Raw genomic sequence first — 27,400 nt, 5'->3', positions numbered from 1 at the left:
AACATCATTAAATCTAATATTGATATTATAATATTAATATTAATAGAATTTAATTAAATTTAATAACTTTGGGTTAATGCAATATTAGATTTAATATAATATTAAATTTGTTATATTGTAATATATATTAATATATCATGATATATATTAACTCTAGATATATATATGGAGGGAAGAAAAAACACACAGTGATAGAGGTGGAGAGATAGGGGGAGTGACAAGGGAGAGGAGGAGATACAATAAAGGAGAGGTAAGAGGAAGACTGAAGAGAGAGAGAAAGAGAAGTGTGTGTGTGAGAGAGAGAGAGAAGGGTAAGAGAGAGAGGGGGACACACAAATATGGAGGGGGGGAGAGGGGGAGCTAGATAGTGACAAGGTTGGAGGGAAGAGAGAGAGGGGGGAGATAGATAGTGACAAGGTTGGAGGGTAGAGAGAGAGAGAGATGGGGGGGAGAGAGGGAGGTAGGAGAGAAAGGGAGAGAGGGGAAGGACCAAAGAGGACTGGGGAGAGAGGAGGAGAGAGGGAGGATAGAGAGATGGAATTGGAGGGAAGAGAGGGAGTGAAGAAGATAGACATAGAGAGAGAAAAGTGGAGAGAGAGGGGGGGGTGACAATAGAGAGATGAAGGGAGAGTGTGTATGTTTTGAGGTGAGATAGAGAGACAAAGAAGGAGAGATGGAAGGAAGGAGGGAAAGAAAGAGAGAGGAGAGAGGGAGGGAGATAATGACAGAGTTGGAGGGTGAAGAGAGAGGGGGCGGAGATAGAGTGAGTTGGAGAGAAAGGGACAAAGAGGAAGGAAGAGAGAGAGGAGAGAGGGAGGGAGAGAGAGAGAGTTGGAGGGGGAGAGAGAGGTAGGTAAGAAGAAAGGCATATAAAGAGTAAGGTGGAGAGAGAGAGAGAGGGAGTAATAAGGCAAAGAGAGAGAGGGAGAGAGGAGAGGAGAGGAGGAGGGGAAGATAAATAGAAGGGGGAGAGAGGAAGAGAATAGAAGGGGGAGAGAAGGAGAGGAAGCGGGAGGGAGAGAAGATAAATAGAAGGGGAGAGAAGGAGAGGAAGAGAGAGGGAGAAATAGGTAGATATGGAGAAAAAGTGTGTATTCTTTGGGGGTGATATAGAGAGAGAAATGAGAGGCAAAGGGAGATAGAGATATAGATGGAAGGTGAAGAGTGGGAAGAAGACAGAGGTAGAGAGAGGGTGGGAGGGACATATAGATAGATATATATGGAGAGAGAGAGTGTGTGTTTGGGGGGGGGGGCGAGTGAGATAGAGAGACAAAGAAGGAGGGATGAAGGGAGATATAGATATAAATGGAGGGGGGAGAGAAAGAAGAAGATTTATTGCACAAGATGCATTGATTTCAGTGTAGATGATGATTTATAATCCTATTTGATTGCTTGCACTAGATGGATTGATTTCAGTGTAGATGTTGATTTCTAATCCTATTTGATTGTTTGCACTAGATGGATTGATTCTAGTGTAGATGTTTATTTCTAATCCTATTTGATTTCTTACTCTAGATGCATTGATTTCAGTGTAGATGGTGATTTCTAATCCTATTTGATTGCTTGCACTAGATGCATTGGTTCCAGTGTAGATGTTGATTTCTTACACTAGATGCATTGATTTCAGTTTAGATGTTGATTTATAATCTTATTTGATTGCTTGCATTAGACACATGAATTTCAGTGTAGATGTTGTTTTCTAATCTTATTTGATTGCTCACATTAGATGGATTGGATGTTGTTAATCTTGAGACCATAAATTATTAAAAATATTTTTCAAGATTAGATGAAGGGGAGAGAGGGAAAAATATTTCTTGCACTAGATGCATTGATTTCAGTGTAGATGATGCTTTCTTAGAATTCTATTCAATTGTTTGCACCAGATGCATTGGTTTCAGTGTAGATGTTGATTTCTAATCCTATTTGATTGCTTTCTCTAAATGCATTGGTTTCAGTGTAGATGTTGATTTCTAATCCTATTTGATTTCTTGCACTAGATGCATTTATTTTAGTGTAGATTTGGATTTCTAATCCTATTTGATTGCTTTCATTGGATACTTTGATTTCAATATAGATGTTGATTTCTAATCTCATTTGATTGCTTGTATTAGATGAATTGATTTTAGTGTAGATGTTATTTTGTAATCTTATTTGATTGCTCGCATTAGATGTTGTTAATTTTGATGTTGTAGATTATTAAGAAAAAAAAATTCAAGATATATTTAGTAATACCTAAAAGAACACTATTAAGAATTAATTAGTTGTCAAAAGTTGCTATACCTAGAATTAAAGTGAAATAGATGTGCAAAATCAATCCTCCTCCAAAATGCAAATTAATCCTTGACAAGATCATCTCCCTTCTACATCACCAACTAATTTCTAATATTTCAAAATAATTCTAGCCACTCATTAAAAAAGAAAAACAAAAATACATAATTTGTTGACTTTGCTGAATAGACTATAGATAAAAAATCATCAAATTATTCTTGAAGGAAATAAATTATTTCAAACATTAGCAAAGAAAAAATTTATTTCGAGAGAAATTTTGACACAATAAATTATTAAAACTACTCTTCAAGATATATTTAGTAATATCTCGAGGGACATTATTGAGAATTAATTAATTGTCAGAGGTTGTGATACCTAAAATCAAATGAAATAGATGTGCAATATCAATCCTCTTGCAAACTATTGACAAGATTGTCTCCCTTCTTCATCACCAACTAATTACTAATAAACAATCACATATATATAAAAATATAACACAACAACTGTAACATTCAAAAACATTATTATCCAAATCCAAACACATAAACACACAAACCACTAAAAGCATTCAAACACAGTTGTACAAACCATTCAAGCAACAACACAAACTAAATTAAAAAAAAGAATGATATGGTCATGCCAAGCAAATAAAATATAATGTAAATTTTAAGTCAATCTCAAACATATACATAATAATGATAATCTAAAAATGTGACTTTGTTGCCCTCAATTGGAACCAACATAGATCTATCAAATATTAGATCTATCATGATCTTAGATGGATCAAATCCCTCAAAGTGCTAACCTTTCCTCAAATTCTACACTCCAAAAAGAAAGTTTGCATTGAGGGATTTGATCCTTTTGGCATATGATAGATCCAATGTTAGAGGAATCTAGGCTGATGCTTATAGATCACCTGATAAGACTTCGGAAAAATGTTCATAAATCCCTTCCCCTGTCTATTTGTCTATGAAAGGATCAACCACAAATATGCTTCAGAGTTGACTACAAAAAATCTGAAAATTGCAAGCAGAATAAAATAAATGCACTGACCATCAACAACGTCGAGTCCATCTGTGAGGAAATAGGAATTACCAACTCAGAACTTTCGATGGACTAGTTGCAATTCAACGTAAAGCTCCAACGAAACTTTCCTTACAAGTTACAATCCTCCATTGCTTTGTATCGCTAAAGCTGCCACTATTATGACTGCTATCAATGCGACATCATCCATTACGATGTTGAGTAGGCACTATACATAATTTATGCTTTCTTTAATGATGCACCAACTTTCTGCCCCCTGCGCACCCTAGAGTTTATACCCCAATCAGAAAACAATGCAAGTTGCAACCTAGGCGTGAAAGGAGTGAACAAGAGAACAATATAAGTTGCAACCGAAGCCCAAGGTAATCAATAACCGGAATTTTCCTAAGTGTCCGGCATTCATAATACATTTTATAATATTATTCACATATTTTTTTAACATGTAGAAAGACAAAAAAAAAAATTTCGACTCTTAAATTTTGCCAAGTACCGAGCACTTCTTGACGTGCTAGAGGGCTGTAGACTCAAGATACGTGTTCAATTTTGAACACTACATGGGAGATGACACAATTCATTGACTTAAAAAACTTAGAGAGCAAGATCAGATCACGTTGCCATGAGCATTGCATTGATCGGAAAGGAAGTAGTTTAAATCGGCAAAGGAATCTTAGAAGTGCTTGCCAAGGACTTTGCCAAACGAGTCTCCCAACACGGTTGGATTATGCATCAATTTCGTTAATCGATTACCGTGATCCGTTGTGATTGATTTGGGTGTTTTCAATCTGTTTTTAGGCCATGGATTGATCAGCGACCCTGAAAATCCTTGGGCACTACCAGTATCTCTCTTTTTTTGAACTAACCCCTTTGACTCAATGGGTTGCAAACTCCAGAAGCTTCCAAAGCCTTGTAACAATGCCAACGGCTTCTGTGAGATCACTCTGTAAGCAGGGCCTGTTAAAGCAGGCGCTCCACAATCTGCAACTCATGGACAGGGGAAACATTTGTCCAGACTCCTATACGTATGCTTGTCTCCTGCAAGGCTGCGTTAACATAAAAACCATGCCAGAAGGCAAACTAGTCCATGCCCATATCATTCTTACAGGAATTGAGATTGATCTCTACTTAGGAAACCAGCTTGTGACCACATATGCCAAATGCGGGAGACTGGCAGACGCTCGTCGGGTTTTGGACAAACTGACCTGGCGAAATGAAGTGTCATGGACTGCCATGATTGCAGCTTATGCCAAGCACGGATATGGAATAGAGGCATTCAGACTGTTCTCCCAAATGCAACGAGCATGCACTCTACCGGATAACTTTACCTTCACTACTGTCCTGTCAGCATGCGCCAAGATGGGAGCTCTGCAACAGGGTAAGGAGATTCATGCAAACACAATTACGAGTGGATTTCAATATGATGTCTGTGTTGGCAGCTCACTTGTAGATGTGTATGTCAAATGTGGTAGTATTGAGGATGCACGCAGAGTGTTTGACAAAATGCCTGAGAGAAACGTGGTGTCCTGGACTTCAATGATTGCCGGATATGCAATGTCAGAAACCATTGATGAGGCCCTGAGTCTCTTTCAGAAAATGCCTGAAAGGAATGTGGTATCATGGACTGCCATGGTTGTTGCCTATGCGAAGAATGCACGTCTTGACGAGGCCTGGAAGCTGTTCACGGAAATGCCTGAGCGGAATGTGATATCATGGAATGCAATGGTTGCGGGATATGCACAGAATGGGTTTCTTGATGAGGCCTTAAAGCTGTTTGAGAGAATGCCTGAAAGAAATGTGATTTCCTGGAATGCTATGATTGCAGGATATGAACAGAATGGACATTTTGCTGAGGCTGTGAAGCTCTTCAAACAAATGCTGTTGACAGGTTTAAAGCCCGATCCTGATACCTTTGCTAGTGTTTTACCTGCATGTGCGCAGTTAGCGATTCTCGTACTCGGTAAGGAAGCCCATGAAGACATAATTAGAAGTGGGTTTCAGCCTGATGCCTTTGTTGGGTGCGCTCTCATTGACATGTATGCCAAATGTGGGAGCATAGAAGATGCGAGCAAGATGTTTGATAAAATGCCCAGGCTAGATGTGGTTTCATGGACTGCCATGATTGTAGGATATGCCATGCACGGGGTTGGTGAGGAGGCAATCCTACTCTTTGAAAAGATGCAATGCTTTGGCATGAAACCAAACAATGTTACTTTCATTGGAGTTCTATCTGCATGCTGCCATGCGGGCCTAGTGGATGATGGCTGGCAGTACTTTCATAGCGTGAATCGAGATTATGGAATTACCCCTACATTGGAGCATTACTGCTGCATGGTTGACCTTCTTGGCCGTGCTGGTCAACTTGATGAGGCACAAAGTTTTATTGAAAAAATGCCAGTTAAGCCCAATGTTGGCATATGGGTATCTCTGCTTGCTGCCTGTAGAGTCTATACAAATACAAAGTTAGGAGAACATGCAGCACAGAACCTTATAGAATTGGACCCTACGAATTCTGCACATTATGTGCTTCTGTCAAACATTTATGCAGCAGCCGGCAGATGGGAGGACATGGAAAAAGTGAGAAAAATGATGGAAGACAGGGGAGTGAGAAAGGTTACAGGATGCAGCTGGATTGAGGTCAACAACAAGGTTTATCCTTTCTTTGTCGGAGAACGATTGTGCCCAGAAACAGATAGAGTTTATGCAGAGTTGGAGAGTTTGTATGGGTAGATGAAGAGGGTAGCGTATGAGCCGAAAGCGGACTTTGTGCTACACGATGTGGAAGAGCAGAGAGAACATATTCTCAGCTACCACAGTGATTAGTTAACCATTGCCTTTGGGCTTATCAATACGACTCTAGGAACACGGACACCTAGCTGCATAAAAACCTTTGAGTTTGTCTTGACTGTCACTTGGCGACCAAGTTCAGTTCTAAGCTTGCCGCACAAGAAATTATTAAGAGGGATACCAACCGTTTCTACCATTACCTGAAGGCAATTGTTCTTGCAGGGACTATTGGTTACGCTAAGTGAAGAATATGTTGGTAACTAGGAACTATGTCTCTCGTTATGTTTCTGGTAAATTGCATGTCTTTTTATATAGTAAAATGACATCAGACCCGGACCTTAGCGAACCATTGCCCGGAATTACCCTGCTAAAAATAATGAAGTACATGGTAAGCTACATTTTCTTCATATAAACTCCAGGGATCACTAAATGCAGAAGTCAATATCTGATGGTTTTTATAATACATGAAAAGGCTAACCTAATGCGTTTTCGTCTTCTTACTGCAGGCCAATTTCATTGAACTGCTTGAATGAAACGTAGGAGCTTGATCAACCATGTCAAGTATGGATATGTGAGCATTCTTCATTTCCAATAATTAATTAAGGTATTTTTTTTTTTTAATTTTAATGATTGGATGTCAACCAATGAATGCTTACTTACATCTCTTGTTTTTGATGGCCAGAACTTTAATCTTGGGAGCACGACATAATAAGATACTGTCTGATGCCTATTTGAAACTGACATATTTCAAGGTTTCATAAAATAACATTACAGGACTTCTACACAAGGCACGCTATGATGATATATTATGAGAATGTGCAAACTCATTGGCTAGATCAATGAACAGATTTTGAGGTTAGTTCACAAAGGTTTAAACAAGATTCTTTCGATCATACGGTTCTATTCTCAGGCGTTCTGCAAGTAGCTCTGCGTATTTTATTTTGAGAGATCATCACTATGATATGAAGGTAGAGAATTTGCAATTGATTCACTCAGATCATGATCCCCAAACATTGAGGCCAGGGACAAAGTTGGGGATTGGGTTACTACAATACATATCTCTTGTGTGCTGCTGGAAAAGCCCTAGGAGAACCATAAATGCTATAAAGACAATTAGGAAGATAATTACAAACCGAGATCCAATGAAAGAGGTAAATATTCTAGAAAAGAAGAAATCTGGGCACTGTGTATACTGGCACATCACTGTTCTTATAGGGAGATCCTCATAACTCGTTTAGGGTGACATGTGGGTTCTTCATACATTATACTCATGTCTTGGCCATCTGAGGTCCCATCTGACATATTCGATGTATAACATAGTCTGCGTATTGGAGAATATCTGGTGTTCCTCTGAATTAACAGATTTGGTAATTTGTAGTTTTAGTATTACGGTCTTGGGAAGAGAATCTACGCCATTGGATCACATAGATGAATTTTCGTACTTCGCTGGCATTATATTTATGCTTTCAGCATTACATTCCAACATTTCTTCTTGTCAATGTAGGTTGGTGCTTTATTAATCAATGATTGGATTCAGCTGCATTTGTTAGGAGGGAACGAGTTTTTATTTGATATGGGTTTTTATGATACATTTCACAAATATAATATTTGCAGAGAACTCTATTATTTTAATGTGAAAAATACGGTAGGTGAATTTAAGAATGCCAGACATTGCATTTGGCGTAACTATTGTTCCTACAAACGATTTACACACAAAGTATGGGTTCATGTCAAGTAAGTATGATAGTTATCTATCCTATGCTTGAGCTTCGTATCATGTTGACTAGGAAGGATATTTTCTGTCCCAAAATAATGGTGTAAGTGGCAATGATCTAAGAAAGAGACACTAAGGAGAATGGATTGAACAATATCAGCCTCATTCAATCCTCCAAAGGAAGGTCCTTTTTGCTAGCTTTCTCTCCTTTGTAAAAACAGCTTGCCAAGTCTTTCAATGGTGAAGGCTAGTAAGTTCACAATGTGCATGCAATCAAGCTTGGAAATTTAAGGGAATTCCAACTAGATTTTGGCAATGCGATAACGTATTTCTTCTTCTTGTTGAATTCATCACTCAAGATTGTTATTTATAGAGTTTCTTCAAGCTTTTATGGTGGCTGGCTCATTGAATGGAGGTGGTTGGTCTCTCACATTTGGAATGAACATGCTTGGAAATTTAAGGGAATTCCAACTAGATTTTGGCAATGTGATAATGTATTTCTTCTTCTTGTTGAATTCGTCACTCAAGATTGTTATTTATAGAGTTTCTTCAAGCTTTTATGGTGGCTGGCTCATTGAATGGAGGTGGTTGGTCTCTCACATTTGGAATGAATATGGTGGAACCTTGGAGGCTCTAAATACCCTTTCTTTAAAAATTTCCTTGAACTCTTAATTTTCCCATTTGTAGTTAGTACCTGCCATAGCCACGATTTCACTCTAGATTTGTCGTGTCTACATATCAATGTGACTCTCGAAGGGAGAGTCACGCAGATTACACTAGATCTGAATTGTGAGTTAGCATGACTAGGGAACAAAACATTTTATAAAATTAATCACCTGAGTTTTGAGATGTTGACTAATAGTCTTAGGTGTCCTTTATGTTGATGGATTGATGACATTTTCTGGCAATCATCTGTAACATTGTATGAGCAATTTTTCAATGATAATAGTTATCTCTTGACGTGTGAGATTAGGAGTAGATGTATAATAGAAATACATGATTGTTTTCTGCATGTATATTGCCTTTTAATGATATTGTGTGAGATTAGGAGTAGATGTATAATCGAAATACATCATTGTTTTCTGTATGTATATTGTTTATAATGATATTGTGTGAGAGAGAGGAGCTAAGGAGGGAAGTGTTGCAGATAATGGAGACTATGTAAATTAGGAGAGAGTTGATTCCTAGAGCCTTAGATTAGGAATTAGTTCTTGTTTCTTAGGCAGTTGTTCTAAGTTCCCCACTTGTGTGAAAACTATATATTTCTTGATTGTAAGATGAAGATTGTAGAGCGTTCTACCAGAGGCAGTCTCTAGGTGGAGCTCCTCACCTGTGAGCTGCCCAGTTTATCAATAAAGTTGATTCTTCAGTTTTTAACATGGTATCAGAGCTCTAGGGCTAGTGAGTCAAAGCTAGTACGCTTTGATGGCTGATTGAGTGGCTGGTGTGAAGAAATCCCTTGGTGGTTGGTGTGAAGAAAGCCTCGCAAGGTGAGGAGGCGGAGCAGCAACACGATTCTTTTTTAATTCACAGTAATCATCGCTCTTCCTAAAGGAAAAAGAGCGCTAACCATCGCAGATCTCAGAGACACGAGCACAATGATTACTCATTTCCTTACAGGGTTTCTGACAATTATGACCGATAATTGCGGATTTGGAATCAAGATCGTGATGATGACCTATTGACTGTCGTCTAAGCCTGAAGGGTGTTGTTGCGTGGCGTTGATAGGTGTTGCTACGTAGCCGACCTGTTGGTGGATCCGCTGCAGAGGAAGTCCGCTGCAGAGGAAGAGAAGACCGTCAGGCTGAAGTGAAGGTGAGTTGCCCTTTTGAAGGCGAGCTGTTGCATCTCATCTACATGAAGGTGAGTTGGTGTTGAGATCTGTTGGAGAGAGTTCAGATGCGCTGGTGTGGAGGTCGAAGCTACTACGTGCATGCTACGAAAGGGTAGGCACAGTGGGAGCGTGGAGTGGCCCATGTAATTAGTGACGAAGCCGTGCAGTGGGACTGTTGTTGGAAGGAGCTTGAGTGGGTGTCGACGCAGCGGAAGAGAGGCCCCTGGTGGCCACACATTTGATCCCATTCTAATCGACCCATATGCACAATCAATCAGGGGGAGCGTGTTCAAATCGTAGTGTTGATTGCCCGAAGGGCGTCCCTGGTTAGGGTGTTTGCTACTCGTTGCTGTGCGCTGCTCCAGGTGGAGGCCAAGGGTGGCCATTTACAGATGTTGTGTGCTGCTCCTAGAATCGCTGATATGCTTGATAGCATCGTTGATATCCTCCTCGGTTGGTGATAGTGGTGTTGGGAGGCCGAAAACGGGGTAAGGTCTCACTATTATTTTCTTTTTAAAAAATCATTGGGGTTACAATATTTTTTTTAAAAGAATTCGTGGGTGCATATGAAATAAGGGAGTCTTTCATCCATTTTAAGGGAGTCTTGAGTCCATTTTAAAAAAACAAAGAAGAATTTTGTTTTTTTTTGGCATCCAGTTGGAGAAGTTGTTTTTTTATTAAGAGAGAGCACCTAATTTTTTTTGAGATTGCTCTTCAAGTTTGGAGATAGATCCATCTTTTAAATCGTTGGAGGTCATTTTTTTTTGAGGGAGATCTGTCAAGATGAACAATCAGATGGCAGAGGCTTATCTGAATGAGAGCAATAAGCTCGACGGTTCCAATTACTCCAATTGGAAATTTAAGTTGTAGACCCTGTTGGAGGTGTGGGCAATTGCAACCGGTGATGAATTGAAGCCGACCCCAACTACAGGTGGAACAATAGCGACAATCCAGGATTGGGAAAAGAGGGAGAATAAGGCAAAGGTGATGCTCAAATTGTCTGTGAAAGATTGCATTATTCCTCATATTCGAGATTGTAAATTTGTAGCAGACATCTGGACAACTCTCAAAGACTTGTACGAGATCAAGAACACAAATCGCCTACTATTTCTAAAGAGCAAGATTCTCTCCATTAAAATGGAGGAGAATGAATTAGTAGCAGCGTTCATCTCTCGTATCAAGGAGCTTAAGAATAAGCTAGGCGACATTGGCAAAACAATATCAAACACTGATTTGGTCACGATTACCATGAATGGTATGACTGACGACTATCAGATGTTCATCATTGGGTTGAATGCAAGAGAAAAAGCCCCCAAGTTTGAAGAATTGACAAGGATCCTAATGCAGGAGGAGGAAAGGCGGATGACCCTGAAACCCCAGAGCTCAGATCTTGCCCTAATGGAAAAGAAGAAGCCCTTCAGAGGAAAGACAAATGCAGCACACAAAAGTGGAGGAACCCCATAAAGAAAGCCACCTCCATCTCAAGGTATGTCTTCAAACAGAAGTGATTCAGGACCAAAATGTTTTTATTGTGGTAAAGTTGGTCATATAGCTAAACATTGTCGGAAGAAGAAGTTTGATGAAGGTCAACAGAGACACAAGAAGCATGCAAGCCATCTGGCTGATGTAGATCAGAATTCGAATATCAGATTGTTCGTATCTGATTCTGCGCTGTCAACTAAGGAGGATGAAGCAGAAATCTGGTTCGTGGACTCAAGAGCCTCCTCCCATATGACAGGTAAGAGGCAATGGTTTAAAAATTTTAGAGAATCTAGCACTGGTACAAAGGTCTACCTTGGAGACGATAGAGGGTATGAAATCAAGGGATATGGTGATGTCCCTGTCATACTACTTGATGGAAACATTAGGCATATTCATGATGTTATGTATATACCCGAGATAAAAAAAAACCTGATTTCTATATCTAGAATAACAGATCAAGATCTTAAGGTAGAGTTCTTTAAATCTTATTGTGTAATTAAAGACATGTTGGATCGGATGAAGTCCATTGCAACAGGTGTACGTGTAGGAGGATTGTATAAATTGGATGTCAGAAGTGTGTCACATCAAGCGTTGGCATCATCAACCATGTTTGCAGAGAATCTATGGCATCAGATATTTGGGCATATAAACTTCAGTGACCTACTACTTCTTCAGAAAAAAGGTATGGTGAATGGTCTTCCTGTTTTAAAGAGTATGCATGTTGACTGTGAAGCATGTGCCCTTGGTAAATTACATAGAGATGAATTTCCTGCTATTGTTGATAGGAAGCAGAGGGATATACTTGAACTTGTACACACTGATCTATGTGGGCCAATGCAGACAAGGTCGTTAGGAGGGGCCTACTATTTTCTTATTTTTGTTGATGAATGTACAAGGTTCACCTGGGTGTATTTCCTCAGGCAGAAAAGTCATGCTTTTGAATACTTCAAGCAATTCAGAAGTATGATTGAGAAGCAAACAAGAAATTTCATCAAAATTCTTTGCTTAGACCAAGGTGGAGAATTCAAGAAGGGTGACTTCATCAAATACTGCAAAGAACACGGAATACAACAACAGTTCACAACACCTTACACTCCTCAGCAAAACGGGGTTGCGGAAAGGAAAAACAGAACCCTCATGGAGTGTGCCTGCAGTATGTTGAAAGGTAAGAATCTGACCAATGGTTTTTGGGTAGAAGTTGTAAACACTGCAGTGTATCTTAAGAATAGGAGTCCTACTAAGTGTTTGGATTATAAAACTCCTTTCGAAGCATTGTTTGGCTTCAAGCCTGTAGTAAGTCATCTTAGAGTCTTTGGATGTAAGGCTTTTGCTCATGTCCCGAAAGAGATAGGAAGAATTTAGATTCAAAAGCCATTAATTGTAATTTTGTTGGATACTGCATTGAGTTTAAGGCTTATAAGCTGTTTAATCCTTCTACTCACAAGGTGTTTGTTAGCAGAGATGTGGTATTCTTGATCCGGATTTAAACAGGAACACAACAAATTACAAAGATAACCATAAGCACAGAGATGCAGCGGAAATAATACTTCATTTCATTAATGTAAAATACTGAAATATACTTACAAACAAGGATGGAAATAAATCAGCTAGGGCGATGGTAGCTTATCTCTGAGAAGAGATGTGGCGGCTACATGCCTCTGAAATGCCTTACAATGAGGCTCAAGGGCCTTTTTATTATTGAACAATAAAAGAAAACCCTAAACAACCAAAACCCTAACCCGAGGAGATGTGACACCAGGAGTTTATGGGCCCCGTTGGGGTGAGTTGGACAACCAACTTTTCAGGGTCGTGACTTGGCCATATTATCTCCATTTGATGCACATGATAGCCCGTTGGAAAGATCTCTCTGAGGACTACAACGGAAAAGACGATTTTAAACAAAAAATCGTTGGCAGTAGGTTTCCAAAAAAACGTGGTTTATGGCCTCAAAACGGCTCCGGAAGTTTAGGACCCGAATGTTGGGTGTGGACCCTGATTATCTTCTGTATTCAAAGGTATCGTCGCATTGGACCCCAGTTTGAAATGGGGTGGCAACGCCGCCCATAAAATATTCGTTGTAGGGGGGGTCCAGGGGGGGCCAGCTGCGACCTTTTGGGAGCCCCCCCTGGCGGGGATCGGGGGCAGCGCCCCCGAAGCTAAGAATAGATGTAAATTTGCCTTCTAAAATGTTGTAATTTCGTAGTCAATCTTGGTTGTTCATTAGGCGGAGATCTGACGGTAGAAGTTATGTTTAATTTAGGGTTTTTTGCCCTAGAAGGCACCCCCTCGCTATATATGAGGGAATTGTATTGCGTTTATGTAGATCGGTATTCTGAGTGAGGAAGAGAGAGGAGATTGAGAGCGAAGAGGGAATTACAGTGGACCTGCTGTAGGTTGCATCCCTTTAGTTTGCTGGATAATATAAAAGGAAGGACTGGCTGTTTCTCCGTGGATGTAGCCCAAGCTGGGTGAACCACGTATCTCTGTGTCTCTCTTGTTTTATGTGTTTTCTGTGTTTATATTTTTGCAATATTTTATGTGTTCTGTTGCTCTGTAATATATAAATTTCTAACATTGAAAAACTGCTAAAAATAGTAAACTGTGCTACAATTAAGGAAACTGAAAAACTGAAAGAAGCAATGGTGGGGGTCCAAGTGGAATTGGCGGGTGGCCACCAATATCCACCTGGATCATTCCTCCCCCCTTAGGAAGCAATGGTCCCCATTGTGTTGAGTTCCTCCATGAAATGAGGGAACTTCTGCTGAACTTGGTCCCTGGTGAGCCACTTGCCCTGGTGAAGGAGTTGGCCTGCTTTGACAACTCGATACAGTTGGATATTCTGCTAGCGAGTGTGCTTGATCTGTGTGTCCATGATCTGATCAATTGCAGCTTGTTCCATGCAATCTGGATTTAACTCTGTGGGTGTGAGTTGTTCTGCAATGTCGAATGTGTCTAGTAATGGTGGAAAGTATGGCCGAAGGCGGTCCACATTGAACACTGGGTGCAGGCCAAGGAATGGGGGAATGCTGAGCTCAAATGCATTGTCTCCCATAGCCTTGGTAATGGTGTAAGGACCATATCAGAGTGGTCTGAGTTTCTGATAGGCTCCGATAAGGCGTTCCTTTTGCAAATGCAACTAGACTTTGTCGCCCACCTGAAACTTGTGTGGCACCCGATGTTGATCATGTCGCTGCTTGTACTTGGCATTTGATTTCTCCAGAATGTCATGGACCTGCTGGCGAATATGTTGGATGTGCTCAATGAAGCTGTTTGCCTTATCTGTTTCGGACTGGACATGAGTCGAATCTGCGTGAGTAGCTGCAAATGACATGGCCACATCAATGGGACATAGTGGCTAGAATCCTAAGCCCACCTGAAAAGGGCTATGGCCAGTCGAACTGTGGAGAACTCGGTTGTAGCTATGCTGAACATAGGGGAGGCTCTCGTCCCATGTGCGTGGATGCTTTGAGTTGTACATGCGCAGAATGTGTATGATCATCCTGTTGACAACCTCTGTTTGGCCATCAGTTTGAGGATGGAAGGCTGTGGACTTAGTGAGTTTGGTGTCCAGCATCGACCAGAGACTAGACCAAAATGTACTGAGGAACCTGCTGTCCCGATCTGAGATGATAGACTGTGGGATCCCAAAGTGTACCCACACTCGTTCAAAGAAGAGTTTAGCAGTGGCTTCTGCTGTGATATTCTTCTTGCAGGCCGCCATAATGGCCATCTTCGAGAACCTGTCGACGACCACAAAAAAACACTCATTTCCATGCTTAGTGGAAGGAAGGCTTGACATGTAAGCCATGGATATGGATTCCCAAGGTCGACTAGGGGTAGGCAGCGGGGTATAGAGGCCTTGCTTCTTGATGTTCAGTTTGGCAATGGCACAGGCAGTGCATGATCTGATGTACTTCCCGACATCCTGTCGAAGATTCGACCAATAGAAATACTTTTGCAGTACTGCCACCGTTTTCTCAACCCCGAAATGGCTAGCAGCTCGACTGTAGTGTGCTTCCCAAATCATCTTGGCACGCTCGCTTGAAGGAACACAAAGGTGAGCCAGGTGGCATGATAGGGCATCCTGGAGGTGAAAATCTGGAACATTCTGACCCTCCAAGAGTGTCTGGTATGTGTGGCCGAATTCTGGGTCGCTTTTGCAGAGAAGTGGCCAATCAGCAGTCTCGTGCCCACAAGAGTTGAGCACGGTGGTTAACGCCATGATCGGTGGTCAATTGAGGCAATCTACAACATTATTGGTGCTGCGCTTCTTATACTTGATATTTAAATGGAATTGTTGCAGGGATGTGGACCACTTCTGATAGCAATCATTCTGCAATTTCCCTTGGGTTTGTATGAACTGCAGGGGTCGGTGGTTTGTGTGGATAACCATTTCCTTCCCCAAAATGTAATGCCTCCATTGTCGGCAGGCCTGCACAATGGAATACATCTCTTTGTCATAAGTGGGATACTTTCGGACTGTGTCTGAAAGTGTCTCACTGTGATATGCCACTGGATGCCCGTGTTGAGTAAGGACTGCCCCAATAGCATAGTTAGAGGCATATGTCTCAACCTCAAATGGTTGTTGCAAGTCTGGTAATGCGAGCACTGGTGTGTCTCACTGTGATATGCCACTGGATGCCCGTGTTGAGTAAGGACTGCCCCAATAGCATAGTTAGAGGCATATGTCTCAACCTCAAATGGTTGTTGCAAGTCTGGTAATGCGAGCACTGGTGCCGAGCAGAGACGATCTTTCAACTCTGTGAATGCCTTCTGTTGAGATTTAGACCAAAATAATTTTGCTTTCGCTCCTCCCTTGGTGACTTGACTCAAGGGCCAAGTGATATGAGAAAATCCCAACACGAACCTACGGTAGAAGTTGGCAAGACCTAGAAAGCTGCGAAGCTCTGTCAGAGTGGTTGGAGATGGCCAATCCCGAATGACTTGGATCTTGGCTGGATCCACATGCACCCCCTGTTCATCAATAATGTATCCCAGATACTGAACCTGGGTCATGCCAAAAGTGCATTTCTCTAAATTGGCACATAACTTGTGTTGCCACAATGTTTGCAGAACCTGTCAGATGTGGTGGAGGTGCTCTTCCCAACTCTGGTTGAAGATCAGGATGTCATCCAAGTATACCACTACAAATGAGTTAGTGAATGGCCGCAAGATCTCATCCATTAGCCTCATGAAGGTTGAGGGAGCATTTGTCAATCCGAAAGGCATAACCAACGATTTGAAAAGGCCCTCCTTGGCTTTGAAGGCAGTCTTCCACACATCGGAGGGTTCGATTGGTACTTGGTGATATCCTGACTTCAAATCGATCTTGCTGAAATATTTTTCCCTCTTCAGTTGGTCCAGGAGGTCATCAATCCGTGGGATCGGGTACCTATTACGGACAATGATCTTGTTCAGCACCCGATATTCAATATAGAGTCTCCAAGTCCCATCCTTCTTTTGTACCAACACGATCAGGCTCCCACAGGGCGATGAACTTGGACGGATGTGACCTTTTTGCAGCAGCTCCTGAATCTGCCTCTTGATTTCATCATTCTCCAGAATGGAGCGCCGATAGATTGGTCCATTGGAAAGCAGTGCACTTAGGGTCAGATCGATGGAGTGCTTGACCTGACAGTGCAGAAGAACCACTGCGGGGGAGGTGAAGATGTCCTCGTACCCCTCCACGACCTTGTCCATCTGTAGTTGTCGTGCAGAAGGGCCCTATCTGGAGGTTGTGGCCACCGTCTTCTTCTTTCCTTGAGGGCATCTCATCATGAAAACAAATTTCCTAGTTTTGGAAATGAGCTTATTGCATTGTTTTGTAGTAACCAAAGAGATGGCAGTAGGCAGTGCTACCTCTGGTATCCTGTACAACTTATTTCCCAAAGTAACAATAATAGCACGGGGCCTTGATTCATACACAGCATGTCGCTTCTACAAGTATGGTTGTCCTAATTATACATCACAAACTTCAAGGGGAGCAATGTCACACAATACCTCATCCGTGAAGGGCTTGATGTTGTATGGAAGGCGACACTGCTGGCTCACGCGAAGATCCCATCCTTGGTGAAGCCACCTGATGGTGTACGGTTGTGGATGTGCTGTGGTTGGTAAGCCCAGTTGCTTCACGACCTCTGCCGAAATGAGGTTCTTTTAACTCTTGCTGTCGACAACGAACTGTAGCAGGGAGCCCTTTACCCACATCTGGGAGTGGAAGAGACGCTCCTCCTCCTCTGGATCGTTGGGTTCCTCCTTCTGGATCTTTGTGGTGGCAACGGTGGCGTTGGGCTTCGCATCGATAATTTGCTTCCCTTTGTCATTCCCCTTGTCAGGTTCTGACTTAGAGTCGGAACATGAATCTGATTCTGAAACCTTTAGCTTGGCCACCAGTGACTGCTTGGCCCGACACTCACTTGTGTTGTGAGTGGAGCTTTTATGGAACTCACACCACTTTCCCATGTCCTTTTTTGGCTTTACGACGATATTATTTGCTTGCAGCTTTGGTGGGTTGTCTTAGGCTGCCCCACCTTGGCTTTGTCCTTTGTTCTACGGTTTAGGGGCACATTTCCCTTGCTTCGGATTCGCAGATCCAAAGTCTCGTTTCTTTTGTTTAAACTTTTACTCGACCTTGACGGCATATCGATATGTCGTGTCAAGCGAGGAGATGTTCAGGAATTCTATTTCTTCCTAGATGTACTTGTGCAGGCAGCCGCAGTGTTTGAGTACCAAATGCTGCTCCGTATCCTTGATACCCAACTTTGTGCAAAGGGTATGGAAAATATTGGTAAACTCTGACACGTCTTGGTCCCTTCCTTGTCGTAGCGTGGTCCACTTTATGTATTGATCCTCATAGCTTTCGACAGGGTAGTACTTCTCCTTGATGGCATCCCGGAATGAATTCCAAGTGGGTGCGGCTGAAAATAGTGAGCTTGTACTTTCATCCTTCTGCTCGCAGTAGGTTTCCCACCAATCCTTGACGTGGGGGGCTACTTTGAGAAGAGCAAAAATAATCTTTTCCCGACTAGAAAAATCATGAACATAAAATAACCCTCTAGCAGATTTAACCATTTATTGATGGCATCTTCGTCTATCTAACCCTCGAATATGGGGATTTCAAAATTAACTTGTACCTTAAACGGTGTGGCGTTTCCAGAGTAGCTATTGGACGCTGATGTGTTGCTCCTGGGTAGCCGCTGAAAGATCTGGGCAAAGTTGTCCATCATCGCGTTCCTTTGTCGCTCGAGGGCTTCTTCGAGTAAGATTTTGATAGGATCTCCTGCCCCCTCATCTTTCTTTTCATCCACCATGGGAGGCCATCGGGATTTGCGATGCTGGTCTTGCAAAGGTTCGACTAGTTCAAGCTGTAACTCCTTATATCCCAACCTCGTTGGGGACATGTAAAGAAAAACTGAGAAAAAAACCGACCGCTCCGATACCACTGATCCAGATTTAAACAGGAATGCAACAAATTACAGAGATAACCATAAACACAGAGATGCAGTGGAAATAATACTTCATTTCATTAATGTAAAATACTAAAATATGCTTACAAACAGGAATGGAAATAAACCAGCTAGGGCGATGGTAGCTTATCTCTGAGAAGAGATGTGGTGGCTGCCTGCTTCTGTACTGCCTTATAATGAGGCTCAAGGGCCTTTTTATTATTGAACAATAAGAGCAAACCCTAAACAACCAAAACCCTAACCCGAGGAGATGTAACACCAAGAGTTTATGGGCCCTGTTGGGGTGAGTTGGACAGCCAACTTCTCGGGGTCGCGATTTGGTCATATTATCTCCGTTTGACGCGCATGATAGCCCATTGGAAAGATCTCTCTGAGGACTACGACGGAAAAACAATTTTAGGCAAAAATTCGTTGGCAATAGATTTCCAAATTAAAGTGGTTTATGGCCTCAAAACGGCTCGGGAAGTTTAAGACCCGAAAAACTGCTAAAAATAGTAAATTGTGCTACAATTAAGGAAACTGAAAAACTGAAAGAAGCAATGGTGGGGGTCCAAGTGGAATTGGCGGGTGGCCACCAATATCCACCTGGATCAATTCCATGAACAGGTAGATGATGGGAACCCTGTTCGTAGTGATGAAGAATGGCATGTGCCTTTACTGTTAGAAGAAGGTGATGAAACATGGGTCGATGAGCAACAACAACAACAACAACAACATCAACATCAACAATAGGAGAAAGAAGAAGTGGTTGATCAAATCAGGTTTGAAACCAGTCTGCAGAGGGGAGATCAAAACAGGTTTGAAGCCACTCCACCACTCAGGAGATCAGGTAGGCAAACTCAATTGCTAGCAAGATATAGGGAGAATGCTTTTATAACTAGTATGTTAAGTGTTGTTGAACCCTCTAGTTATAAAGAAGCTAGTCAATATAGTGAATGGAGGGCAGCCATGGAAGAGGAATATGAATCAATACTTAAAAACAAAACCTGGGATCTAGTTGAATTACCTAAAGGAAAACAACCCATAGGTTGTAAATGGTTATACAAGCCTAAATTTAAAGCAGATGGGAGTATAGACAAATATAAAGCTAGGCTGGTTGCAAAGGGGTATTCGCAGAAAGAAGGTATTGACTATGAGGAAACCTTTGCCCCTGTAGCTAAATTAAACACAATTAGAATGTTAATTGCTTTAGCTACCAAACATCATTGGGCGATACACTAGCTAGATGTGAAATCTGCATTCTTAAATGGCAAATTAAAAGAAGAAGTGTATTTAGTGCAACTTGAGGGGTTTGTTAAATAGGGGGAAGAACATTTAGTCTGTAGATTGAAGAAAGCATTGTATGGACTAAAACAAGCACCCAGGTCATGGTATGACAAAATTGATTCATTTTTCCTACAACATAGTTATAAAAGAAGCAAGAATGACCCTAATCTGTACACCGTGTTTGACAAAGAGGGGTGAATTGTTTTGATTTCTTTATATGTAGATGATCTTATCATTACAGGAAATGCAGATGAACTCATTAAATAAATCAAAGAGCAGATGTCACAAGTTTTCGAGATGAAAGACCTTGGGGAGCTACACTACTATTTGGGTTTGGAAGTCTGGAGGGATTCTGGCCAGAATTTTCTGTCACAAGGTAAGTATGTCAGGAGCTTCCTGAAAAAGTTCAAAATGGATTAGTGAAAAGCTACAACAGTGCCTTTATAGCAGAATACCAAACTTCAAAATGATGACGATTCTAAGGAGGCAGATGCAACATTGTATATACAACTGGTTGGGAGTCTAATCTACTTGACTACAACTAGGCCAGATTTGGCTTATGCAGTCAGTGTATTGAGCCAATTCATGTCAAAGCCTTTTGAGAGTCATTGGGTTGTAGCGAAAGGCATCTTAAGGTATCTGCAAGGAACCTTAGACTTTGGTATTATTTATACTGATTCGTTTGATGTTAGATTGACAGGTTTTTCAGACTCCGATTGGGCTAGAAATGTAGATGACAGACGATCCATAATAGGCTATGCATTTAGCATTGGGTCTGGGGTCATTGCATGGAGCAGAAAAAAGCATAACACAGTATCCTTGTCTTCAACAGAAGCTGAGTATCAAGCGATGTGTGCAACAACTTGTGAAACAGTTTGGTTGAGGAGACTTCTCTATGTTGGAGAAGAACAGAAGGTTGCAACAATTATCAAATGCGACAACCATAGCTCTATCAAACTTGCAAATAATCTAGTGTTTCATAAAGAAACAAAGTACATTGATACACAATTTCATTTTGTAAGGGAGAAAGTTCAGTCAAAAGAAATTCATATTGAATATTGTAATACATGTGACAATGTTGTTGATATTTTCACTAAGCCTCTTGGTAGAATCAAGTTTGAATTGTTTAGGGAAATGTTAGGAATACTTGTGAACCCCTTTCTCCATTAAGGGGGAGTGTTGCAAATAATGGAGACTATGTAAATTAGGAGAGAGTCAGTTCCTAGAGCCTTAGATTAGGAATTAGTTCCTATTTCTTAGGCAGTTGTTCTAACTTCCCTACTTGTGTGAAAACTATATATTTTTTGATTGTAAGATGAATATTGTAGAGTGTTATGTCAGAGGCAGTGTCCAAGTGGAGCTCCTCACCTGTGAGCTTCCTAGTTTATCAATAAAGTTGATTCTTCAGTTTTTAACAGGAAGGATGTTCTATAAAGGATGAAGAAGGGACCACATGCCAGGCATACATCCCATGAAGAAATATAGAGCATATACAAATGAGGTGGGCATGTCCCATATTTGTGAGCATGACTTGATATAAGTAATTACAATATTGGACGAGATTGTGAGCATGACTTTATATAAGCTATGTTGCATGAGTTTCCGGTACGCGGGTACTTCGGGTACGGGGGAACAAGTATCCGGTATGGCTAGAAACTTTGCCCAAATTTACAAGAAATGTCAAGTTGTGAGCGATATATTAAAATTTAATATATATTAAAAATAAAATAAAAATAATTAATTTATTTCCATTCAAAACTTTCCAATTAAATTCCATCCTACAGATTCTATCTTGTAAAGAAATATGTAAAAGATTGAACTTTGAAATACTGCAAAAAAAAATCAAAATATTAATCCATCAACAATTTGCCAATGAAATTCCTTGCTAGCAAAGAAACATGTGGAACTCCCAAACCAAAAAATGCTATTATTACTTGATTATTATGGGATTTCATGCAACACTATATTATATTCAACTTCGAAATTCAAGTTTGGAAATTCATAAAATGAAACTCACTAACACGCTACACTTTCTCTATCTGACCATCACTGTAATTTGTTGAATCTTGTCATTAAAGCTTCAAGATAGTCTTCAAGAAAGTAGACTTATTGGCAATTGTTGAACTTCAAGATTTGCAATAGAAGCTGCCAAGGAATGACTGGCAACTGTCTATATTTTATTGAAACCTTTGCTACATCCCCACGTCTTTGTCGCTTTACAGAGCTCATGTAGTCCAGACCCCTGACCTATCATGTATCACTTAGAAAATAAACAAATGGTACCTTCTCTGCTCAAAATAGGTACTCGAAAGGTGAAAATACCGGAAACGTCAAAATCTATTGTAATGCAGCTCCTGAAAAGCTCCAAAGTACCCTTGGGAGCTCTTGGGGATTTTGGAAAGTTTCCTACCAGCGCCCAAGCTCCCAGGAGCCCGGGAGCGTGGGGTATGTACTCTCGAATGCCTGGGAGCGGTACCCATGTTACTATGGATATAAGTGATTGCAATATTGGACGAGATAATGAGGGATCTCATTGGACATGCTAGGGGGCATGGTAGTTGGTGCTTGCTTAAGTAGATAATTGCATTGCTCTTTTTGATGTTGCTAGAAGCAGAAGATGGTTCTGATGAGAATGCTTATGGGGACTTGATGTTAACAAATGATGTGCATATTGTTGACTATTGCATGCCGATTAAGTTCAAGGGCTGTCAACAAAAATTGAAAACTACAACTGTCATAAGGTAAGATCCACCCTAATGTGATCAAGCGCTGAAGTTGAACATAAGGGGGGTCAATGGAAGCAAAAAACAATGATGATTCTTGTTGTTCCGTCCAAGGTTCATTATTAACAAATCTACCAACTTAACTTAGTGAGAACCATAAACTCAAATTGAGAATTCTACCCAAAAAAATCTCCATTTTGGCGAAAAAAAAAAAAAAACACTTTGAAAAGTAGTGATACTACATCACTCTTTTATTAGAGTTAAGATGCCAACATTTTTTATCCTTGGCATTAAAAATCAAAATCATGATTATGAAAAACCTTAAAATTTTAATAATTTTCAGTCACAGCATTAAAAAGCTAAATATCATGATTATGAAAAACCTTGGAACTTTAAAATTTTTCAATCATGGAATTACAAACTAAATAGAGTACAAAAAATCTTAAAATTCCAACTTTTTTCAGCCATAGCATTGAAGACAAAATATCATGACAAAAGTGAATACCTAAATTAGAGAGTGGTTTTACCAAAAAGCAATTTATTACTTTCAAAGTTTTGAAATATTAGCGTAAAACAACTTGATTGGAAATGATATATTTTTTTTCAAAATCTTGGCGTAAGACAGCTTGACTGGAAATGAGATTGCCTTAAGAAAATTACGAACCCCAAAGAGTGGCCATGGGCTTGTCAGATCTAGAGAGAACTATGGCTTGTGGCAGACGGAGTGCCAAGTGGGGGAGAACTGTGGCTTGTGGTAGACCGAGTGCCAAGAGGGGGTCACTGTGAACTGATATGAAGCTTAGAGTAGTGGGGTTCTGAAACTACAAAATCTAGTTGCAAACCAGTGCTAAATTAAATATTTGTTAATTATTATTAAAAATAATAACATTTGTTTAAATAATATGTGTTTTTTTTAATAAATAAACTAATTTCAATTTCCAAATTTTATATGTTTTGATTTTTTCATTAAAATTAAGTAATAGTTTTTTTTTTGAATAAAATTGTGATTTTTGTTATTTAATGTTTTTTATTTAAAATTAATTTTGAATATATAAATAGATTCAACTTATTGAAAATTTAAAAATTCAACTTATAAAATTGTTACATCTCAGATTTATAATTTCAAATTGTTACATCTCAAATTTATAATTTCAATATAATTAGAACAAAATTTTAGATATATTGAAAAATATATCCGATTTATTTTATCAAGATGGATGAATTGAGTTAAGTATTAACAAAAGGTTAAGACGCATTGTTTACCCACGCATTGTCAAGTAAACTTGGTAAATGTGTAAAATTAAAATGCAGGCTTGAATAGTTCCGCTTACAAAGAAAACATTTAAAATGGGTTTTTAAGATTTAGGAAATGTTAATTGGTAAAAAAAACACTTATTTTAAGATTTAGAAAATGGTAATTGGTAAAAAATAAATAAAAATAAATCTATTTTAAGATTTAGAATATGGTAATTGGTAAACAAAAATTAAACCTATTTTAAGATTTAGAAAATGGTAATTGGTAAAAAAAAATGAACTTATTTTAAAATTTAGAAAATGGTAATTGGTAAACAAAACAAAAAAAATAAAAGACTTCAAAAAACTAACTTGTTGAATGTGTAAAATTAAAATGCAGGCTTGACTAGTTCCGCTTACCAAGAAAACATTTACAATGGGTTTTTAAGACTTAGAAAATGGTAATTGGTAAAAAAATAAAAAATAAATAAAAGACTTTTATAATTTGATGATCATTATCCAATTTAAAAATATTTCATCTTATATATCCTAAATTATACTAAAATCCATTATAAGAAAAAGTATTTTAGAAATAATTCTTTAATTATGATCTTAAATATGTTTCTAAAATCTAAATAATGAATTCAACCCCTCCCATATGTAGAATAAATCAGCTGCGTCATAGGCCTGGAAATCATCGATCAGCTTTATTTTTCACGCTGTGGATGATCATGTTCTAACCTCCAAATGGGGAAGAGCATAGAGAGCATGGTACAGGGGCAATGGCATTCAGTAACCACCGGAAGGAGTGTGTGTTATCGTTTATTACTAAGCGCACTTTCAACCGACCTCGTAGGATCTGCAACGATGTTATAGCACACTGTAAGCAGGGGCGTTTGAAAGAAGCGCTCCATCCTCTACCTCCCATGGATACCAGAAAATTTCAGCCAGACTCCCATACTTATGCTTCCCTCTTGCAGGTCTGTCGCAGTACGAATTTCTTACCCCAAGCCAAACTCGTCCATGCCCACATCATATTAACTGGATTTAAGCTCAATAGATTCTTGGACACCAAAATTCTGATTGCGTATGCCAAGTGCGGGAGCCTGGTAGATGCGCGCCGAGTTCTAGAAGAGTTACAGCAACCAAATGTGGTCTCGTGGACAACAATGATCGCAGCTTACTCCAAATACGAGCATGATGACGAGGCTCTGGGATTGTTTTATCGAATGCAGCGATCCGGTATCAGACCAGATGAGTTCACGGTCGCCAGTGTTCTTCCGGCATGTGCTAGCATGGCAGTTCTGGAACACGGTAAGCAGATCCAAACCAATATCATTAGAAGTGGGTTTCTGTCTGATGTCTTTGTGGGCAGTGCTCTGATAGATATGTATATTAAATGTGGGTGTTTGCGGGATGCACGCAAAGTGTTTGGCGAAATGCCTGCACGAAATGTTGTTTCATGGAATACTATGATCACAGGGTATGCAGAGAATGGAAATCATGAAGAGGCATTGAGTCTATTTTGTGAGATGCAACAGGTTGGCGTTGGACCAGATGAATTCACCTTTGCCAGCGTCCTCCCTTCGTGTACCAATCTTGTGGCTTTGGAGCATGGCAGACAGGTCCATGAAGACATTATTAGGAAAGGGCTCCAGTCTGATGTCTATGTGAGAAGTGCCCTGGTAGACATGTATGCTAAATCTGGTAGCATAGAGGACGCTCGCAAATTCTTTGACAAATTGCATTTACAAGATGTGGTCGCCTGGACGGCAATGATTGTTGGGTATGCTCTGCATGGTTACGAGAAGGAGGCCCTGTGCATGTTTGAGCAGATGCAAGATCTTGGCATGAAGCCTGACCATGTTACCTTTGTTGGTGTTTTGTTTGCTTGCTGCCATGCGGGGCTAGTGGATGATGGGTGGCATTACTTTCATTGCATGAGTCGAGATTATCAAATTATGCCTAGAGTTGAGCACTATTGTTGCATGGTTGATCTCCTTGGTCGTTCTGGGAAGCTTAATGAAGCTCTAGACTTCATCAATAAAATGCCGACCAAACCCGAAGCTGCTTTGTGGGGAACTTTTCTCAGTGCTTGTAGAATCCATAAGAACATAAAGCTTGGAGAATATGCAGCAGAACGTGTTATTGAGTGTGACCCTGAAACTGCCTCCCACTATGTGGTATTATCAAACATCTACAGAGAGGCCGGTAGATGGAATGATGCTGAAAAAGTGCGAAAAGTTATGAAAGACAGAGGTATAAAAAAGATGCCAGGTTGTAGCTGGATTCAGGTCAATAAGACAGTACATGCTTTTGTTGTAGGAGATGGCTGAGACATGAGAAAGGGAACGTGCTGAAACCAGTTTTAAACCACACATGCCATAGACAATTATGAAGATCAGGAGTCATGTGGCTTGTATATATGTGAATCAAGGAGGCTATTGAAGTATGTGTTGACTGTTTTAACGGATTTTGGATTGGTGGTTAAGCTGGGGTGGTGATATTCCTCTACCAAGGTTCAAATCATCAGAGATATTTTTTGCCCTCGTGGACTGTTTTGACCATGTAAGTGCACCGTTGGCTACACCATTCCTTGCAGTTGGGGATAGGTGGAAGTCTTAGGCAAGTTTGGCAAAACAGAATACCTCAGCTTAGCCAATAGGGTTAGGTGCAATTCCTGGGCAACTTTGGCAAAACAGAATACCGCAGCTTAGCCGAAGGCTTTTAATTTGAATGTTACACCCAGAGTAGAGAGTAAACATGTTTGCCACATCTCAATAAATAAAAACAAGTTCAAGAAGAAAGGTATGTGGTGACTGCATTCTGCCACCGACTTCATCTCCATGACTTGCACAAAAGTTCCTTGCGCAGAACACCCAGTACTGTTGGTACTTGAAAGATGGATGGTGTTCTAGAAGAACATGGTGGAGACTCATGAAGGGAGCTTCAATCAGGACATGTTTTTACTCAAGTCAAGGCTGACAGATTTCCCCGAGTCTTTAGTTCACAACTATTGTGCTAATTGATATCGACATCTAATAATTGATATAACCTGGCCTGTCTCAAGCTGGAAGACTAACCATAATTTCACTGACTGATATTTGAACTGTTTCAACTTCCACTTATTATGTAACGTAAGCATTAACCTTCTCGCTGATTGGACCAATTGTTCCTACTGATAAACGTTGATTCTGTGAATTGTATGGCTCTCTTAGTCCTGAGGCTCTTATACCGGATTTATATGTTCTCTTAGTTTTAGGCTTTTAGCTCTTATACATGACTTTGCCTAAACGGTGCTTTCTCAATACTTGTATACGGAGCAATCTTTGCTCTTATAGTCTCAAAAAAATGTACTGTCATCATTGACCAACGTTGTATTCCATACTAATTTAAAACTCAAGGGGGATTATTGTAACGTATCTGGCCAGGTTTTGTGTATTACATCTTTCCCAAGTGTAAATTAAGTGGGGTTGTTGTTTTGTAATATTTACTTACTTGATTTCAAAATCTCTTTGCCAACACTTTTTATTTGTATCCCAAGTGAATCTTAAGTGGATGGTTGGAAATATTTTGACTTGACTTGCAA

At 40.1% G+C, this 27,400-nt stretch overlaps 1 protein-coding gene across 1 annotated transcript; it reads left to right on the top strand.

The window, feature by feature from the left end:
* The first annotated feature begins 3,856 nt into the window (after positions 1–3,856).
* Positions 3,857–26,920, top strand: LOC149247805 (uncharacterized). Its single transcript, XM_089445706.1, has 6 exons — positions 3,857–6,033; positions 9,536–9,670; positions 10,512–10,896; positions 11,182–12,288; positions 22,464–22,596; positions 24,554–26,920. The coding sequence occupies exons 1-6, from the start codon at positions 4,225–4,227 to the stop codon at positions 26,145–26,147; spliced, it is 5,163 nt and encodes a 1,720-aa protein (XP_089301832.1). The 5' UTR covers positions 3,857–4,224; the 3' UTR covers positions 26,148–26,920.
* The last annotated feature ends 480 nt before the right edge of the window (positions 26,921–27,400 follow it).

This window comes from Pinus tabuliformis, chromosome 7, assembly GCF_031772625.1.
Source record: "Pinus tabuliformis cultivar Carrire ecotype Pingquan chromosome 7, CPIR1, whole genome shotgun sequence".
NCBI classification, from domain to species: Eukaryota; Viridiplantae; Streptophyta; class Pinopsida; order Pinales; family Pinaceae; genus Pinus; species Pinus tabuliformis.
Note: the sequence above shows the minus strand (reverse complement) of the source record. Positions and strands in the feature narration are given on the sequence as shown.

Bases quoted from the DNA above. Each gene is read 5' to 3' on its own strand.
- LOC149247805 (XM_089445706.1), top strand. From the start codon at position 4,225: ATGCCAACGGCTTCTGTGAGATCACTCTGTAAGCAGGGCCTGTTAAAG. The intron at 6,034-9,535 runs TAGATGAAGAGG...TGGCGTTGATAG, and splicing joins AGTTGGAGAGTTTGTATGGG to GTGTTGCTACGTAGCCGACC. The intron at 10,897-11,181 runs GTATGACTGACG...ATTGTGGTAAAG, and splicing joins GGTCACGATTACCATGAATG to TTGGTCATATAGCTAAACAT.